Source organism: Mastigoproctus giganteus, chromosome 6, assembly GCF_048544385.1.
Source record: "Mastigoproctus giganteus isolate SK-2022 chromosome 6, ASM4854438v1, whole genome shotgun sequence".
Lineage (NCBI taxonomy): Eukaryota > Metazoa > Arthropoda > Arachnida > Uropygi > Thelyphonidae > Mastigoproctus > Mastigoproctus giganteus.
The window spans coordinates 233,005,067-233,026,175 of record NC_143580.1 but is presented as its reverse complement, the minus strand read 5'-3'; the positions used below and the strand labels follow the sequence as shown (position 1 = coordinate 233,026,175).

The 21,109-nt window shown below is 36.3% G+C and overlaps 1 protein-coding gene across 1 annotated transcript in view; it reads right to left on the bottom strand.

Annotated features, from left to right (window-relative positions):
- Positions 1 to 21,109, bottom strand: part of LOC150085088 (uncharacterized) — a 159,301-nt gene that overhangs the window by 69,509 nt on the left and 68,683 nt on the right. The window contains exon 7 of the mRNA XM_090376459.1: positions 7,160 to 7,466. Within this exon, the coding sequence (XP_090232585.1) occupies positions 7,160 to 7,466 (307 nt within the window). The remainder of the gene's footprint in view (positions 1 to 7,159; positions 7,467 to 21,109) is intronic.

Here is a 21,109-nt window from a genome sequence, read left to right as displayed (position 1 = left end):
ATTGCCTTATACAAGAGAATAATCACCTCCTTATCCCTGCTAGAAAAATTCCTGTATATCATTGACAAGGCACAATGAGCTACTCTTGCAGACCGTCTTCACTGCTCAGAAAACTTCATGTCTGCCTGCCCAATTACCCCCAGGTCCTTTTCGTTCTTTACCACTGTCAGTGTAGTACCACAGAGTTGATACATCACTCTGGGGTTACTGCTTCCCATACTTTACATTTGTCAATTTTAAACTTTATTTGCCACCTCTCAGCCCATCTGCTCAACTTTTCTAGATCCTGTTGCAGCAGCGTACTGTCATTAGCGTCTTTAACAACCCTGCCAACCTTCGTATCATCTGCAAACTTGGACATTAAGCTTAATATACCTATACCATCATCAATATCATTTATAAATACAGAAAACAACAATGGACCCAATACTGAACCCTGAGGGACTCCAATAATAACATTAGTCCACGATGAGCAGTGTCCATTGATTACCACTCTATGATTCTCCCACTCAACTACCCCTTTATCCATAGCAGCAATTTGCCTCCAATGCCACATGGCTCCAATTTGTGCAGCAGTCTTCCATGTGCAACAGTATCAAAAGCCTTTCTAAGATCCAAATATAGGATATCAAAGTTATTCTCTGCATCCAGTTCCTTTGTGACCACATCATAGTATCCAATCAAATTGGTCAGGCAAGACTTTCCCTTAACAAAACCATGCTGTGTCTGAGCTATAACTGAAGTCTTGTTTAGATGCCCAGACACGATAGGAGGGAGTATATGATGAGAGCCTTGTCGATCAATTCGGCCCTGGAAAGATTGTGCAAGGCTCAAGGGGTAGAATTTTTTTCAGCCTGGACTGTACTTGTTAACAGGAGAGATTGCTTCTACAGGGATGGGATACACTTAAATAGAAAGGGTGCAAGAATATTTGCTGATGCTATCGAGGCAGTGTTAGGTGGGTCGGAAAACTACTAGCTTGGGGGGAGACAAAGACCAATAGATTGACAGTAGCCACTGGCAGAGGTGAAAGAGATTCTTGCACTGCTTCTATTAGAATGAGCAGAAGCCTGAAAAACAAGATGCATGGTATTTCAGAGACTGCTGGGAGCCATTGCGGTAAAAGTAAACACATGGGTTGTGTTAGGGTAGCTAAGAATAGAAACAGGTGCAGGTATACTTGCGTGTACACCAATGCTAGGAGTTTAGTAAATAAATTTGATGAATTTGGGGTATTGCTCAAAACATCAAAGGCAGATATTGTTGGGATATCAGAGACGTGGTGTCACACAGATATAAGGAATGCAGAATTGCAATTTGGGGAGTACAATGTCTACAGAAAGGATAGACAGGATAGGAAGGGGTTATGCTATTAGTTAAGAAACACATAAAAACCAAGGAAGTGAAGTCAGTCGACATCGCTGGACAGTGCAGTGTTGAGTCAGTTTGGTGTGACATAAGCATTGGAAGATCAAAATTGAGAGTAGGAGTGTGCTATAGGCCTAATGACTCTGATGAGTATAATAAGGAACTGTACAGGGAAATAGAGTGGTCCAGTAAATCAGAGAGTCTTATAATGGGAGATTTTAATTTCCCAGATATTGACTGGAATTTGGGGGCTGGTTACTCACACACTAGCAGGGCTTTTGTGGATTTATTGGATGATTGTTTTCTACATCAGCATGTTCGGGAGGCAACAAGAGGGAGTAATCAAATCCCACTTGATTTGATTTGATTATCAGCAGTGATTCTTCATGCATTAAGAATCTGCAGATAAATGAACCACTAGGTGGCAGTGATCACAGTGTGCTGAAGTGGGATTTACTCAAAGAGGTAACTACCATTAGGGGTAAAGGGAAGGGTTATTGCTTCCGTAAAGGTGACTACGATGGACTGAGACAGTATTTAAATTCTATACAGTGGGACCAACTGATGATGTTACCAACAGCAAATTCAAAATGGGAAGCATTCAAAGAACTTATCTTGGAAGCTACTAGGCTTTACATACCAACTAAGAAATATTGTTCAAGGTTTAGGCCAAAATGGATGTCAGATGAACTAATGAGGCATATGGCAGAGAAGAAAAATGCATGGGATACTTACAAATTAACACATGACACAGAAGCCTATGATAGATACAAGTTGATATGCAACCAAGTTACAAAGGAGGTTAGGCAGGCAAAGGCAGATTACGAGAAATTCTTGGCAAGGGATGCAAAGAAAAACAGCAAAGAGTTCTTTATTTATATAAACTCTAGAAGGAAGGGGATGAATCAGATTGGTCAACTTGATATTGATGGGTCAACTGTTGATGATCCTGCTCAGGTAGCTAACAAACTAAATGAATATTTTGCATCGACATTCACACGTGAGGAGTTATTCAGCAAGGGGAATGCCAGAGGTGTATTCAACTCTAGCAGTAAGCTACAGAATCTTGAAATAACCGGGAGTAAAGTGGAGGAGAAACTGTTGAAGATAAACACAAGAAAGGCACCCGGGGTGGATGGGATCTATCCAGTTATATTAAAGGAGGCAGCAAAGGAAGTAAGCAAACCCTTAGCCATAATTATGAGAGCTTCCTTGGACTCAGGGGAGGTACCCATAGACTGGAAATGTGCAAATGTGACCCCAATTCACAAAGGAGGATCAAAGGCTGACACAAGTAATTATAGACCTGTGAGCTTAACTTCTGTTCCAGGAAAATTAATGGAGGCACTGGTTAAAGAAGCACTGCAGGATCATTTAGACAAGACTTCAGTTATAGCTCAGACACAGCATGGTTTTGTTAAGGGGAAGTCTTGCCTGACCAACTTGATTGGATACTATGATGCAGTCACAAAAGAACTGGATGCAGGGAATAACTTTGATATTATATACTTGGATCTTAGAAAGGGTTTTGATACAGTTGCACATGGAAGACTGCTGCACAAATTGGAGCAGTGTGACATTGGAGGCAAATTGCTGCTATGGATAAATGGGTGGTTGAGGGGGAGAAGACAGAGAGTGGTAATCAATGGACACTGCTCATCGTGGACTAATGTTATTAGTGGAGTCCCTCAGGGCTCAGTGTTGGGTCCATTATTGTTTTCTGTATTTATAAATGATATTGATGATGGTATATCAAGCTTAATGTCCAAGTTTGCAGACGATACAAAGGTTGGCAGGGTTGTCAAGGACACTACTGACACTATGTTGCTGCAACAGGATCTGGAAAGGTTGAGCAGATGGGATGAGAGGTGGCAAATGAAGTTTAACATTGACAAATGTAAAGTACTACACATGGGTAACAGCAACCCCAGAGCAACGTATCACCTCTGTGGTACTACACTGACAGTGGTAGAGAATGAAAGGGACTTGGGGGTGGTTGTGCAGGCAGATATGAAGTTCTCTGAGCAGTGCAGACGGGCTGCAAGAGTAGCTCATGGAGTATTGTGAATGATATACAGGAATTTTTCCAGCAGGGATAAGGAGGTGATTATTCCATTGTATAAGGCAATGGTCAGGCCACACCTAGAGTACTGTATACAGGTCTGGAGGCCTCATTTCAAGAAGGATGTAGAGCTGCTGGAACGAGTACAGAGAAGGGCAACAAGATTAGTGAATGGAACAAAGGGGTGCTCTTACGAAGAAAGGCTTAAGTTTTGCAAATTACAGTGTCTGGAGACTAGGCACCAGCGAGGTGATCTGATAGAGGTGTATAAAGCCTTGAATGGTTTAAGCATGCTCAATGCTGATGGGATTCTTCCTCTAGCTCAGAACGATCACCTGAGAGGGCATAAATTAAAATTGAGGAATGACAGATGTAGGATAGACGTGCGGAAATTTGCCTTTAGCCAGCGGGTGGTTGGTTGGTGGAACAGACTTCCATCCCTTGTGGTGGAGGTTGATAGCCTAAATAAGTTTAAGGCTCAGCTGGACAGGTATTTTGAATGAACAGAGGGGTGAAGTGGAAGTGGGTTTTTTTTTTTTTTTTTTTGGCTGATGCTGCATAAGCTTGCTTTCTTGCATCAAATGCCTCTACTAATGCTAATGCTAGATGATCCGGCAATGCTTCTTTAACCAGTGCCTCCATTAATTTTCCTGGAACAGAAGTTAAACTAAGAGGTCTATAATTACTTGTGTTACCCTTTGATCCTCATTTGTGAATTGGGGTCACAATTGTACATCTCCAGTTCGTTGGTACCTCCCCTGAGTCCAAAGAAGCTCTCATAATTACGGCTAAGGTTTGCTTACTTCCTTTGCTGCCTCCTTTAATATAACTGGATATATTCCGTCCTCCCCAGGTACCTTTTTTATGTTTATCTTCAACAATTTCTCCTCCACTTTCCTCTCAGTTATTACAAAATCATCCAGCTCACTGTATGATTTTGTAATAACTGAGTATGTAGATGCAAAATACTCATTTAGTTTGTTAGCCACCTGAGCAGGTTCATCAACAGTTCAACCATCAATATCCAATGGACCAATCTGATTCATCCCCTTCCTTCTAGAGTTTACATAGGTAAAGAACTCTTTTCTGTTTTTCTTTGCATCCTTTTCCAAGGATTTCTCATAATCTGCCTTTGCCTGCCTAATCTCCTTTGTGACTTGGTTACAGAGCAGCTTATACCTATCATAGGCTTCCATGTCACCCATTAATTTATATGTATCCCATGCATTTTTCTTCTCTGCCAAATGTCTCATTAGTTCATCTGACATCCATTTAGGCCTAAACCTTAAACAATATGTCTTAGTTGGTATGTAAAGCCTAGTATCTTCCAAGATAAATTCTTTGAATGCTTCTCATTTTGAATTTGCTGTTGCTAACATCATCATTTGGTCCTACGGTATAGAATTTAAATACTGTCTCAGACCACCGTAGTCACCTTTACGAAAGCAAAAACTCTTTCCTTTATCCCTGATGGTAGTTACCTCTTTGAGTAAATCCCACTTCAGCACACTGTGATCACTGCCACCTAGTGGATCCTTTATCTGCAGATTCTTAATGCATGAAGAATCACTACTAATAATCGGATCAAGAGTATTACTCCCTCTAGTTGCCTCCCGCACATGCTGATGTAGAAAACAATCATCCAATAAATCCACAAAAGCCTTGCTAATGTGTGAGTGACCAACCCACAAATTCCAGTCAATATCTAGGAAATTAAAATCCCCCATTATAAGACTCTCTGATTTACTGGCCCACTCTATTTCCTTATTATACAGTTTCTTATTATATATTTCCTTATTATACAGTTCCTTATTATACTCATCAGAGTCATTAGGCCTATAACACACTCCTACTCTCAATTTTGATCTCCCAATGCTTATGTCACACCAAACTAACTCGACACTGCACTGTCCAGCGATGTTGACTGGCTTCACTTCCTTGAATTTCATGTGTTTCTTAACTAATAGTATAACCCCTCCTCCCTTCCTATCTTATCTATCCTTCCTGTTCACATTGTACTCCCCAAATTCCAGTTCTGCATTCCTTATATCTGTGTGACACCAGTCTCTGATATCCCAAAAATATCTGCCTTTGATGTTCTGAGCAATACCTCAAATTCATCAAATTTATTTACCAAACTCCTAACATTGGTGTACATGCAAGTATACATGCACCTGTTCCTATTCTTAGCTACCCTAACACAACCCATGTGTTTACTTTTACCACAATGACTCCCAGCAGTCTCTGAAATACCCTGCATCTTGTTTTCCAGGCTGCTGCTCATTCCAATAGAAGCAGTGCAAGAATCACTTTCACCTCTGCCAGTGGCTACTGTTAATCTATTAGTCCTTGTATCCCCTCCAAGCTAGCAGTTTTCCGACCCACCTAACATTGCCTCGAAAACATCAGCAAATATTCTTGCACCCTTTCTATTTAAGTGTATCCCATTCCTTCTGAAACAGTCTCTCCTGTTAACAAGTACAAACCAGGCTGAAAAAAAATTCTACCCCTAGAGCCTTGCACAATCTTTCCACGGCTAAATTGATCGACAAGGCTCTCATCATATACTCCCTCCTTTTGTGTCTGGGCAGAATTGCAGGCACTTTTAAATTCAACCCTAATTCACGGCTTTTTTCAACAGTGACCTGTACTTGTTAAGTAACTGCCGGTCTCCTACTCGTAATATCATTAGTGCCAACATGTACAACAATATCACCCTTTGTGCCCTTTAAAAGATGATATCTGCTCTACGTCATCAACCTTTGCCCCTGGCAGACATACCCTGGTCCTGTTCCACCTATCCTTTTTACATAGCATGTTCCCCGTTTCCCCTGACAATAGAGTCACCAACAACTACTAGTTCCTGTTGGACCAGCGCATTCTGCTTTGGGGGTTGCCGCTGTGTTGCGTGATGATCAAGTGCAAGCTCTGCCATTGATGTGGGTAGCTGAGAGCTTGATGGGCCCCTCAATTCAGATCCTTCGAGGGCATCCACCCTGTCCTTCAAGCTCTCATATAGGCCCATATCAGCAAATATTCTTGCACCCTTCTAGTGTATCCCATCCCTGTAAAAAACTGTCTCTCCTGCTAACAAACACAGACTGCGGAGGAAAAACCTATCCCACGAGCCTTGCACAGTCTCTCCAATTGATAAGGTTAATATTTGACTATGACAAGAATCTACTCTAACAAATATTTTTTTCTGATGATCCCAGATCTCATTATAGAAGACTTCCATTATATACATACTTGCTATGCTTTCAACAAAGCACTGTGTACTAACTAGTGCACAATGCTTTGTTGAATTTTCTGAATGATATTCCATTTGGAATATCATTCGGAAAATGAAATAATAATAACCTATTAACAAACAACAAAGACACAAATTGAATTAAGTAAAATTATATAAATTTTTTAAAAATTACAAAATGTAATAATCCATATGCTAATAAAGACTCAAAATATATGCTTGAAATATTTAAGGAAGCTACCTTTTACTGGACTATGCAAGTCTTTATGGCATTCCAAAAAACTTAATTTTATAGCTCTCTCTCACTCGCTCATTAAGTCTTGTGTTCTGTAATATCAAAAATAACATTGCCCGCTTTTTAGGTCAATACTTATAAAGAATTGAAACTATAGCATTTTTTCCTGGATATCCTACACTAAAACAAAGTGAACATTTTTAACTATCAATAAAATATACCAAATTGATTTTAAAACACGTACCTCCACAATCCAATTTAGGCAAAAGTATTTCAAAATCTTGAAATTCATTGATATCACTGTTCCCATCAATTAAATTTTCTATATCTGATGAATCACCTTTACTTTTACTAAATGCAGATGACAAATTTTTGTTAATTTCTCCATCCGTGACATTAAATCCAGAAATATGTTTTTTTCCATTTTCTGTACTCTGAGAAGATGAATTCACAATAGATACATTGTGCTGATCAATATTTTTTACACTATTATATACTGATGGTGACCTTAACAGTTTTGAAGAAAATGAATTCCCATCTGTTCTAGAATTCTAAAGAAAAAAAAAATTAAATAATACCAATTCAGCTTTTAGGTTCAAACCTGTAGAAATAGCCACTTATTTAATTCTGCATAATAATAAAAAACAATATTTATAATAAAATGTAGATATTCTGTAATGCTCTCAGGAATATGTTGCATTTATTTAAAACAAAATTCTGCTGTCAAATTAAATATAATTTAACTTTCTGTTGTCATACTTACCAAACAATAATTTAACTTAAACAGAAGTTAAGTTCATTTCTCTCTTTCTGAATATTGAGACTGTTCAGTTTAAAGAAATTATGCTCAACTTTTTTTTTTTAGTGTAATATTTTTAAAGATTTAACAGTGAGGAAACATTTTAGGTAATTTCAAAGAGGAGCTGCCCACAAGGGAGACCGACAGCAGCTTGAAAATAGAAACAATATATTGAGGCATATTCTTTGTACCTTAAAATAATCCACGAACTCAAATCTTAAAATAGGAGACCAATGATATCTGAGCAATTCTCTAGAGTCCATCTTTCACATACAGTTATTCTAATATATATATATATAGTACTTAGAATAGCTGCAAAACAGGAGTCGCCAGATTACTTTTAAAAACAGAATTTGCTATATATTTTCACAAAAAACATTATAGTTCAGTTAAATATTAGTTTATTACCATACTTCTTGCTTTCATATTTAATCAAAAGAAGACAAAAATCAAGTTAATATTCACAATACAAACTATTCCATAATGGGATTTTTGACTCTGAACATTTTGTGGAAGTGTGCCTCTGAGTACCTTACCTGAACTTGCACATATGCTGTTTATATCTCCAAACAAGTTATGGTAAGAAAGGCCACTGATTACTTCTTTAATATTATGAAATAAAATAGATCTGGATTCATTTTTAAATTCAATCACTTTTATTAGACTCATCAAATATCAAATTCATAACTTTGATACCTGTCCCTTCTGTAAACAGGAGAATGATAGATAAAGTAAAGATGTAACCTGAACGAAGTAAAATAATCTCCTGTTTTAGTTTGGTATTAGTAGTGGCAAAAGATGCAAGAAAGCAAGGGAAAAAAAAACACAATATCCGCCACTTCTGTATACCCCTGTAATAATGTGTCTAATCCTTCCTTAAATTTACTTCTGTTTTGTTTCTTCTAAAAATCAATTACTCCTGGCTGAAAACAAATTTTTGTAACCATCCCTTTTCAATTTAAATTGAGTTCTCTTACGTGCATTCTCTAAAACAGAATAAGAATGCCATCAGCATTTACTTTACACGATCCTTTTAAAGTTTTAAATACTTCAATAGTTTTATTCAATCTAATTATACATTTAAGTTCTAGCTTGCAAGCTTTGATTCTATATCATTTTGTCTTCTTATGCTTACTGCAGAGATTTATTATAGGATAACACACATTATTAGTAATGAACGTTCAGTGTAGACACACCATCTTTTGTTCATAGTGAACTCGAAAGTATTTGAAATGACATCGATTTAATTGTATCTCATATTGTGACTACCTCCACAATGAGTTGCCATGATATTGCCCTACCTTGTGGCGCCTCCGTAGCCAGGTGGGCAGGAACAGCAGTGCGTAGCACACTCTTCTTGATTAGACTGGGATTCGAGCCCATAACCACCAAATACGGAGGATGCGAAAAGGTCAGGGAATGACCACCACATATCCCCGAAGCAATATGGCCTTAGTTGCTAATGCTCCTAAAAACCAAATAACAAACAACAAAACAACAGCACTACCTTGAATAAGTAACTATTAACAACAGAAAAGACCACTGTTACTTATACTCGGTGGATCAATAGCCCTTTGCATAGGTGAAGCAATACATATTCGAGGTAATGCAATATCATGGCAACTCCGCTATGAAGGTAGTCACAATATGAGATACAACTGAATTGATGCCATTTCAAATACTTTCGAGTTCACTACAAACAAAAGATAGTGTACCTACACTGAACTTTCATTAGTGAATTTCTAATTCATAGTCCTATGCTTTATGCGCTTATCTACTTAAGTACATATTATTAGTGAAGTATATGCTCCATTACATACACTAACAAACAGTAAAAAAAAAAAAAAAAAAAAAAAAAGGAATGCAGTGTCAAAAACTGATGACAAGGACTGGCCACCACAGAGAGCAATACATGCTCCTTTTAGGCAATTTAAAAAATTAATTGAGCCAAACATAAGAAGCACAAGACTGAAAAGAAACAGATAGCAAAAAAAACTAAATCGGATAAAAATAGCATCATTTAAACAATTGCAGTCAATACTGCAGCTGTTGTAAAATGCAAGACAAGTTTCACCATTTAAGTCACTAACATTTAATGCAAACAGTGAAAAGAAAAAACATATGGGGCAACACACAGTATATTTTCTGCTCAATTCAGTTGGCTCATAACGGTACAACTGATGGTAAACAGAGGTACTGCACAGTGAACATAAAGGATGACCAAGTGCTACAATGAATTTTCTATACTGGCAAGTATTACACCTAATATGGGCACTAACTTGACATAATTAACTCACAGTGATGATAAACAAAACACAAAAAGAAAGCTAAAAAAAAAAAAAAAATTAGTGCAGAATAACACTGGCTAGTGGCATACAGTGCAATAATTAATCAACCTTGTCCCAATCACTACTTTTTTGGCTGATATAATGTTTTCCACTTCTTCATATATGATGAATCACTGTCAGCAAAAAGCCAATATCAATTATGTTTTTTAAGGTTGTTAAACTGTTAAAGCACCAACTTCATATAACTTTTGCGATAAAATTCCTTTATCCAATTCTGTAACAATTCAACTTTCTTGAAAATAGACAGGAAATTATGCTACTTCTTCTGATAACTACTCTGACCTTTTCAATGTTTTACAAAAATGAATGAATTAATAGTGGTACATCGGTATACGTCCACTTTGGAATAAGTCCAACTTGATATACGTCATGTTTGGATGCGAAAAATTTTGTTTGGTATACGACCTTTGTTTAGAATACGACCACGTGCATCAAAATGAGTCACGACACCGTGCGCTACCCTTGTTTACCTCGCTCAAGACAAAGCCACGACTCAGATGCCAGATCTTACCCCCTACTCCAAAAACCGAATAAAAGACAACCAAGGACGGATGCTAGCAAAAAAAGTACGCATGCCCGTTCTGACTCGGCTTTCCGAATAAAACCGACCGAGGACATATGCGCACATGGTGCATGCTTACGTCCTTGATCGACTGAATTCGGTTTTTGGAGAGGGGATAAGATCTGGCATCTCTGCCACGACTGCCCACGAGCATCAGTACAACAGTTTCTACCATTCAGTGAACAACCCACGCTATAACTCTCTGTGAATTTTCACATGATTTTTTTTTGTGTAAATTTTTTGTAAATTCATTAACCATGAGTTCTAAGAAAGTTAATGAGAAGAGCCAAGCAACGAATAAAATGGTTAAGATCACCATGGAGGTGAAAAAAGAGATTGTTGATAAGTATGAAGGTGGCATGCATATCCGGGACTTGGCTGCTGCATACCGTACGCCAAGAATGACGGTATCTACGATTGTGAAAAACAAAGACGTTATTAAATCTGCTAACGTTGTGAAGGGGGTAAAATCGATTACCAAACAAAGATCAGGGACATTGAATAATATGCCAATAACAATAGAATTTTTTCCCTTTATTTCTTATGGGAAAAATTCGTTTGGTGTACGTCCTGTTTGGTATAAGTCCAAGGATCTGGAACAGATTAAGGATGTATACCGAGGTACAACTGTATTTACAAAATATTGCTCTAAACAAAGGAAAGTGAACACTGCTAAATCTTCCTAATAAATTACTTATAACAAGCAATTCCCTCAAACTACAGCCACCAATTACTTCCTCCTCACCTGCATTACCTTTCCACCCTATCGGCAAAGGGAAAAAAAATGAGCTACAATAGCCAAAAGGAATAAAATAAAGTTATACTTTCAAGTAAACAAGAAACCCGGGCAAGTATTCAGGGCATTATCATCCTCATCCTCCCCATCCAAACATACCCCGACCATAATGTCTTACATACCTATTGTTTTTAAAGTGCAAGAACTTCTATATAGAGAAATTATGGAACAACACAGGAACACAAGAATAGGAAACAAAAACCAAAGATGTGAGCTTTTGTTCAATCACAAAAAGGCATGCTTTTAATCTAGAATCTTTAATCATAAATGTTTTAAATTACTAAACACTTAACATAGAAGACAAAATTTAAAGAAACATATTAAATACAAACCAACTCAAAATGATGTGAAAACAGCTAACCCACCACCCACTGATTAGTACTTTTCCATAACAGCACAACAATAATCACATCTAACAGATGTTGAACATACTGTTCAAGGTTTAGGCCTAAATGGATGCCATATGAACTAATGAGACATGACAGAGAAGAAAAATGCATGAGATACATATAAATTAATGGGTGACAGGGAAGCGTATGATAGATATAAGCTGGTCTGTAACCAAGTTACAAAGCAGATTAAGCAGGCAAAGGCAGATTATGAGAAATCTTTGGCAAAGGATGCAAAGAAAAACAGCAAAGAGTTCTTTACATATGTAAACTCTAGAAGGAAAGGGATGAATCAGATTGGTCCACTGGATATTGAGGGTTCAACTGTTGATGATCCTGCTCAGGCGGCTAACAAACTAAATGAGTATTTTGCATCTACATTCACACATGATGAGTTATTTAGGGAGGGGGAATGCCAAAGGTGATTTGAACTCTGGCTAGAGTGAGCTAGTGAGCTAGAGGAAAGTGGAGGAGAAACTGTTGAAGATAAACATAAAAAAGGCCCAGGGTGGATGGGATCTATCCAGTTATATCAAAGCAAACCCTTAGCCATAATTATGAGAGCTTCTTTGGACTCGGGGGAGGTATGCATGGATTGGAGATGTGCAAATGTGATCCCAATTCACAAAGGAGGATCAAAGGGCGACACAAGTAATTATAGACCTCTTAGTTTAACTTCTGTTTCAGGAAAATTAATGGATGCACTGATAAAAGAAGCACTGCAGGATCATCTAAACAAGACTTCAGTTATAGATGAGACACAGCGTCGTTTTGTTAAGGGAAAGTCTTGCCTGAGCAATCTGATTGGATACTATGATGTGGTCACAAAGGAACTGGATGCAGGGAATAACTTTGATATAATATATTTGGATCTTAGAAAGGATTTTGATACTTTTGCACATAGAAGACTGCAGAACAAATTGGAGCAGTGTGGCATTGGAGGTAAACTGCTGCTATGGATAAAGGGATGGTTGAGTGGGAGAAGACAGAGAGTGGTAATCAATGGTCACTACGCATTGTGGACTAATGTTATTAGTGGAGTCCCTCAGGGTTCAGTGTTGGGTCCATTGTTGTTTTCTGTATTTATAAATAATATTGATGATGGTATATCAAGCTTAATGTCCAAGTTTGCAGACGATACGAAGGTTGGCAGGGTTGTTAAGGACACTAATGACAGTATGTCATTAGTGTCCTTGCTCAGAATAATCACCTGAGAGAGCATAAATTCAAATTGAGGAAAGACAGATGTAGAAGAATAGATGTGTGGAAGTTTGCCTTTAGCCAGTGGGTAGTTGGTTGGTAGAACAGACTTCCATCCTTTGTTGTGGAAGTTGATAGCCTAAATAAATTTAAGGCTCAGCAGGACAGGTATTTGGAATGAACGGAGGGGTGAAATGGGAGTTTTTTTTTTGTTTTTTTTCTTTGGCTGATGCTGAATAAGCTTACTTTCCAAAAAGCTTGCCTCTACTAATGCTAATTGCATACTGAGATTCCCACACTACTCTTCCTTTTCAGTAGTTGAAAACAATCAAGTTTGGATACAGATCTAGCCAATGTTTAAACTAGATGTCATTTATTTGAAGTCAAGGCCCAACAAATACTAATACAGGTAATCCTCGTATAACACGTTTATTAGGTTTCTGTAAAATGCTGTGTTGTGCAAAACTGTGTTATACGGGACTAAGAAAAAGTACAAAAAGGGAGGTTATGTCCCAAAAGCTAACAAAAATACACTATTTCATTGACAAAATGTTAACAAAACTAACAAAAATACACCATTATAGATTTCGTGTACCTTCTGCTCTGTTTAAAAAAATCAGTAATCTGGGTTTGTTTGCTTGATAAATCTTTGTGAATTTCATCGTATGGAACTAAGCCTTTTTTGAATCTCCCTTTTGAACTTTGGGCTTCTTTCATTCAAGAATCTGCATTCAAAAAATAAGATTCTAATTTCTCGGCTAACCTTTTGCCTTCCCCTATGCTTTTTAGCGTAAAATTTGGAAGTTTAGAATTTTCATCTGAGATATCATCATCTGAATTGATATGATTTTACCTCTGATGCCATTTGCACCAAATCCGCTATGCTGGCTTCTTTCTCTACCAGTAATTTTTGAAAATCTTCAGTAATCATATATATTTTTTATTTTTTTAGGAGTATCGGTGACTAAAGTCATGTTACTCTGTGTATATTGTCTATAAATTGTGTGTGCTGAGGTTGATTTTTTGTTTTGCTGGACGAAAAATCCGAGCTTCAAGCAGAAAAAAACCATGCTACCTGAGCCCGACTAACTCAGCCACATTGTGAAAAAGACCCATAAAAATTTCTCCTTTCATCGATGGGATTCAAACTCTGGTCTTTTCCAGTTGGTGTTGGGAAGAGGGCGATTCTATCAACTGTGCTACCCACGAGGGCTTCAGTAGTCATATCATCAAAACCTTCCCCTCCTACCGATGTAGCAATTTCTACCATCGCACCGATTCCCTTTTCTGCCAATTCGACCATACTTCCTGAATGAACACGCATTTAACATTGACGGTTTTACTTCTTTCAGCGATAAAGTTATGATTCTGATACAGTCCACAATTGAGAAATGTGTTTCCATGCCTCCATTACTTCAATAGATTTGGAATTAATTTTTTCCAAAATCCATTGTAATGATTTTCTGATGCAATGAGTTTTAAAGGTGGATATAATGCCTTGATCTAATGGCTGGATGAAAGAAGTTCTATTAACTTGGTACAACTGTGGCGGTAGGAACATAACTTCAACATTTGGATGGCTTGGTGTGCTATCCAATATTAAAAAAACTTTGAAATCTAGATTTTTCCACAAGTTCAATAGCACAGAACGTAACATGGGAATTTAATAAAATACAAGGATTTCTCAATAATTTTTTTGACTAGCAAGTCAACAGCAGGGAATCAAAAAGAGTGGAAACGTTGCAAAATTACATCCAACAAAATAGCAGGGTTTTCCCAGCACAAAGGCTTCAAAATACCCTGTTATGCAATGTTTATCAAAATTCTCTAACCGTGTTATATAATACAAATTGTATATAACTACCGTGTTGTGCAAGGATTGCCGCAATTTATCACAGAGAATATGACAATTGTATTATTAATTTAATAAATACTTATTCAGATGACATTGACACTAATGTTTTTAAAGAAGAATTAACACATTTTATACATTTTGCAAAAAATGAAAATTAATTTTCACCTACTTTAATGTACGAAGCAATTCAAGGACTAATATCAACTTTTCCTAATGTGGACATAATTTTAAAAATATTTTTGTCAATTCCTGTTTCGAATGCATCAGCAGAACGATTGTTCTCTGTGCTTAAGAGTTAAGAATTTTATTAGAAATTCACTTGGACAGGAAAAATTAAGTAATTTGGCAATAATTTGTATTGAGAATGATATTACAAACAGGACTGATTATAATGAACTGATATACAATTACTCAGCCCCAAAAGTCCATATAAAGTAAAGGTAGTTCTCGACTTTACGAGTTAATTTGTTCCTAGCGCACGCTTGTAAAGCGGGAATTTATTTCCCATAGACATAAGGTTAAAAAAAGGGGTTATGTTCTCAACAATGAAATTAGTTAGCTAATTAGTTTATGTTTAAACAATGATTGATTTATCGAAAGAAATGAAAACATAGCCTGTAAAATCAAGCAAATTATAATAATAGAGAAATTATTTACGACAAATGTTAAAGAATGTTTATTCTTCATCATCATCGACTAAATGCACTCTCTTTGATAACTCATTATTGGCTTGGCACTCGTTGGTTTATTGCACAAGGAGTCGTATTCTTCAGAAATGTTTCAAGAGGCGTTTGTTTCTAAGATAATCTTCTCATTTAATTATAAATTTCATGCATAAGCATTTTTTAACGGCACACACAAATTGCAACTAACACTGTTGAGAAAGGAGGAGGATGCCTCTGAAAGCTTTGGTATCCGGTATTTTAAGTCTTTTAAAGTATTTTAACATATTTTAACGTTTCATAATACTTTTATTGCTCTTATTTTATTTTATTGTAAATAGTTTTAATTATAAATATCTATGTTATGTACATTTTGCAGTATTAAATTATTATTTCAATACAATACAGTTGGTGTATCAATTTAATTGCTTGTGAATATGAATTCTCCCAACCTCATAGGCCTATTTGAAGATGCAACTAATATGATTTGGGTGGAGTAACAAGTTTACGAAGCTTAAAAAAAAAAAAAAAAAGAATGAAGAGAAGGGTTCTGAAAATTTATTTGTTTTTTATATGATTGAAGATTTCGGTAAAGGGGAAACATATTTCACCATAATAACATAAAAAAAACCACACAATTCCAGTTATCAGTATTTTTGCAAATGCAATAACATTGGAGGATGCGGAAAGGTCGGGGAATGACCACCGCATATCACCCCGAAGCAATATGGCCTTAGTTGCTAATGCTCCTAAAAACCAAATAGCAATAACATCGAGTTTACTACCTGTTTATAATTGCTTGCAGTAACAGAAAAGCCCAATAAACCAGAAAGTGCAAATTGTTTTTATTGTTTTATGGTCGTGACTTACAGAAATGTGCTTTAGAAAAATATCACAAAGGTGTTTAAAAAATTAATTCTTATAACGGAACATATGATAACGATGAAAGTGTAGTGCATTTTAATGATTTGAATTGGTAACTAATACAATTTTCAAACCATGCTCACGACCTCTTATATGGCCTTAAGGTCATGCTTGTGACCTTAAAAATGACATTTTAGAGAGATAAATAGCTTAGTTATACAGCAAAAATTTCAGCTTCCGAGATCTTAAAACAAATTACCAAAAAACAATGTGTTATTGGATTCACATTACGATATTTTAACAATACGATGGTGTCTCTGGAACTGATTAATATCGTAAAGCAGGGTACACTGTATTGTATAGCTACACATGTGGTTTGGAATGCGGTATTTATAAATGTTCAACATTAATTTTTTGCAATTAATGTTCATATTTTCGATTTTGTTGATACTTGGGAAAAAAAACTCTTAAACCCGGGAATTCGTAAAGAGAGAACTGCCTTTAGTATAAAAATACTTATTAGTTTAAGTGTATGTATTATTTCTGAATTATTCTTCTGGATTAGATATTTTTATTATGTCATATAATTTGTTTTGCTGTCACAATAAAATGAAATTGAAAATGTTCTTTATTAGTTTTTTCCTTTATATAGAGCCCCCAAATTCCATTTTTCCTTGGGCACCATGAGGGTATAATGCTGTTATTGTTGTTGTTGGTCTATCCTGAGCATTAATTAATGCTTTGCACATGTCTGGCACATGAATTTTATCAGATTACTGAAGTAACCAATGCCTAGTTTGTAGTGCTAGATGGTTTGTTTTAGTGTGCTATCTTGCTTCTTTATGGTAATTTTCTGCCACATAACTTGCCAGCAGTTTTCTATGGAAGTCTTGAATGAATTTTTCATGTCAGATAAAAATACAACTGCCAAATTTTGAAAAGGTGGAGATTAAGTATTTGAAGAGAGAAGAAAAACAAGATTTTTTGGGGCAAAAAAAAAAAAAAAAAAAAAAATCCCTTAAAAGTCCACATTCCACTATTAAATTTCACTGACAAAATACAGATTTTATATTAAAATACAGCCATAGGATTTATATGAATTGTCTTTTAGACATGAACTGATTATGATTACTTCAAGAAAGATACTGTAGCAGATTTACACCTTTTTCAGAAATGTCAAGTAAGTTTTGTTTATAACAGCAGCACTGCTGTTCAGACTTGGCTGTCAAGAGCATTTCCAATGCATCAATGATATACAGGAATTTTTCTAGCAGGGATAAGGAGGTGATTATTCCCTTGTATAAGGCAATGGTTAGGCCACATCTTGAGTATTGTATACAGGTCTGGAGGCCTCATTTCAAGAAGGATGTAGAGCTGCTGGAACGGGTACAGAGAAGGGCAACAAGATTAGTGAATGGAACAAAGGGTTGTTCTTACGAAGAAAGGCTTAAGTTTTGCAAATTACAGAGTCTGGAAACTAGGCACCGGCGAGGTGATCTGATAGAGGTGTATAAGGCTTTGAATGGTTTGAGCATGCTCAATGCCAATGGGATTCTTCATCTTGCTCAGAATAATCACCTCAGAGGGCATAAATTCAAATTGAGGAAGGACGGATGTCGGATAGATGTGCGGAAATTTGCCTTTGGCCAGCGGGTGGTTGGTTGGTGGAACCGACTTCCATCACTTGTTGTTGAAGTTGATAGCCTAAACAAATTTAAAGCTCAACTGGACAGGTACTTCGAACGAACGGAGGGGTGAAATGGGAGTGGTGTTTTTTTTTTTTTTTTTTGGCTGATGCTGAATAAGCTTGCTTTCTTGCATCATATGCCTCTACTAATGCTAATGCTAATCAGAATGAGAAGATCTGAATTCAGTTTGTTTTTTTTCACTTGGCTGAATATTCTCTGATGATAATCAGCACTGGAAGGAGGAATTATTAACGTGCCAAGAATGTCTTGGGATAATTTGTTACATTTTATGCTTCCTTGTGTGCTTGTCAGTTCTTTAACCAAGGGCTACTGTACAGTGGTCCTATACAGTACAGTACAACAAATGTACAAAAACCACTGTACTGTACAGAAAATTGCACAATATAATGGTCCTGTACTATACAATTCTTTATTCTTTCATAATAGCGTCTTATAGGTTTTCACACTGAAACTGACAGAAATGACCTGCAAAATACCCATTTCTTTACCTTTAATGATAATGAGAAGTAATGGAAATGTTATATTTCATTTGCAAATTCCATGTTTCAATTTGATTGAAAAAAAAATAATAAATAAATAAATAATAATAATAAATAAAAATAAATAAATAATAATTGTTATCTGAATTGCATTCCTGAATGACAAATTGGTTCTCCAAATACAATTATATCTAATTTAAAAATTAACTTAATGCTTCCCATAATTCAGTTGGGAACTTTCTATCTATTAATTCTGTTTGGAGCTAGTAGACTTTCAAGTGATTATTATTATTAGCCATATGGTGCTAGGAAGCCTAAAGCTTATGCTGCACCAGATAAAAAAAAAAAAAAAAAAAAATTTGAATTACCCTGAGAGAGAGAGAGAGAGAGAGAGAGAGAGAAGCAGAAGGGAATCACCAAGAAAAAGAAGAATGATGATATCCAGCTCAGGACCATGGGTATCCCAAGCCCATACTCACCAGATGTGAGCCCCTGGGGTTATGTAAGGAAACATGCATGGTTATAGGAATTCATTTTTTGCAGTCATTGTAGAATTACTGTAGAAGCAGAATAGAAAGTATCTGCGAAACAATTTTTTTTTAGATTATTTGTTATTAGCAATTAATAGATTCCAAACTTTTCGCAGGTGAGGCACACTTTAATTTTAAGTATTTTGATAAAGATAACCTGTGCAAAATGCCAATTCAAACATTACATTAGCACTACTGTATACTTATAGATAAAAACTGGTTTTAGGCAACTTATGCAAAACAGCCAAATTAAAATAATTCATACCTCATCAGGAAAAAAAATTTGAAGCTGTGAAAGCGCAAACACAGACTCAAACCCTTCTTTGAAAGCTTCCATTTGCCGTTTGATACCTTCAACCAATGTCCAGTGGCTCACTAGCCTTAGATATTCTTCTTGTGTTAGAGCAAAACCGTGTTGTAAAAGTACCGCTTTATACGGGGGTTGCCTGTATTTAAAAAAAAAACACCCCCAGCCAATATGAACAAATATTTGCAACAATACAACTCCACATTTACCAAACTTTTCGGTTTTACTTTTGCCTGTGCAACAGTTCCATCTCTACCATGAAATACAATGTTATTAGCATTAGTAGAGGCATATGATGCAAGAAAGCAAGCTTATGCAGCATCAGGAAAAAAAAATCTTCCCATTTCACCATCCATTCGCTCAAAAGTTTGTCCAGTTCTCCCTTGATTTTATTTAAACTATCAACTTCCACAACAACAGATTATTTTGGAGACCACAAGTATAAGTTTTAAATTTTGCATCTTTAATTGCAATAACCCCAGAGTGAGGTGGAAGAATGAGATGGGGAAGAGGGGAGAGAGAGAGAGAGAGAGAGAGAGAGAGAGAGAGAGAGAGAGAGAGATTTCATCATAAACATTTAATCATGTATTTATAAGTGAACTTTAATTTTTTCATCTTAGGTTCATGTGTATTTGCTGATAAAAGATATTATTTGTTAAAACGTGAGTGAAGATAATACCCATAATGCATCCAAAATGATACCCAAATGTTTATCCACCATGTTGTTTATGGTGGTTGGACATTTGATGTTCAAATGACGCAGTTAAATTTTAAAGTGATATTGGAAATCCAAGAATAAGTTTGACATTCAAAGAGAGTGGAGATGTGAATTTGCCACAAACCGATCATCACAAAGAATTCGTGATAAATTTGAGATAGTTGGTATCGAACAAGATTTGAGAAAACAAATATCTGGGTGACTCTGCTCATCAAATGAACCAGGAAAATGATATTGATAATGTTGCAGTACGATGGTACAGTAGTCTGCATGATCACCTAAAAAATATAGAGGAAAGTTGCTTGTTGGCCTGGAATCAGCAGAGCAAGTGTACACTGCATTCTCAAAAGAGCTTGGCACCTAAGTGGAAATCTTATGTGACAGAATTGCCAAAAGATGTGAATAATGATCATTAAAAGAATTAAGATGCAACATCTTGTTCAAAAATCTAGCATCCTTCTCGATCTTTGATTTAAACTGTTGCATCTTTTATTTAGATAAAAGATGCAAGGGTTTAGCATTAGTAGAGGCATATAATGCAAGAAAGCAAGTTTATGCAGCATCAGCCAAAAAAATAAATAAATAAATAAAAAAACCCGCTCCCATTTCACCCCTCCGTTCATTCCAAATACCTGTCCAGCTCAGCCTTAAATTTATTTGGGCTATCAACTTCCACAACAAAGGATGGAAATCTTTTCCACCAACCAACTACCCGATGGCTCAAGGCAAACTTCCGCACATCTATTCTACATCTGTCTTTCCTCAATTTGAATTTATGCCCTCTCAGGTGATTATTCTGAGCAAGAGGAAGAATCCCATCAGCATTGAGCATGCTCAAACCATTCAACACTTTATACACCTCAATCAGTTCACCTTGCAGGTGCCTAGTCTCCAGACACTGTAATTTGCAAAATTTAAGCCTTTCTTCGTAAGAGCAACCCTTTGTTCATTCACTAATCTTGTTGCCCTTCTCTGT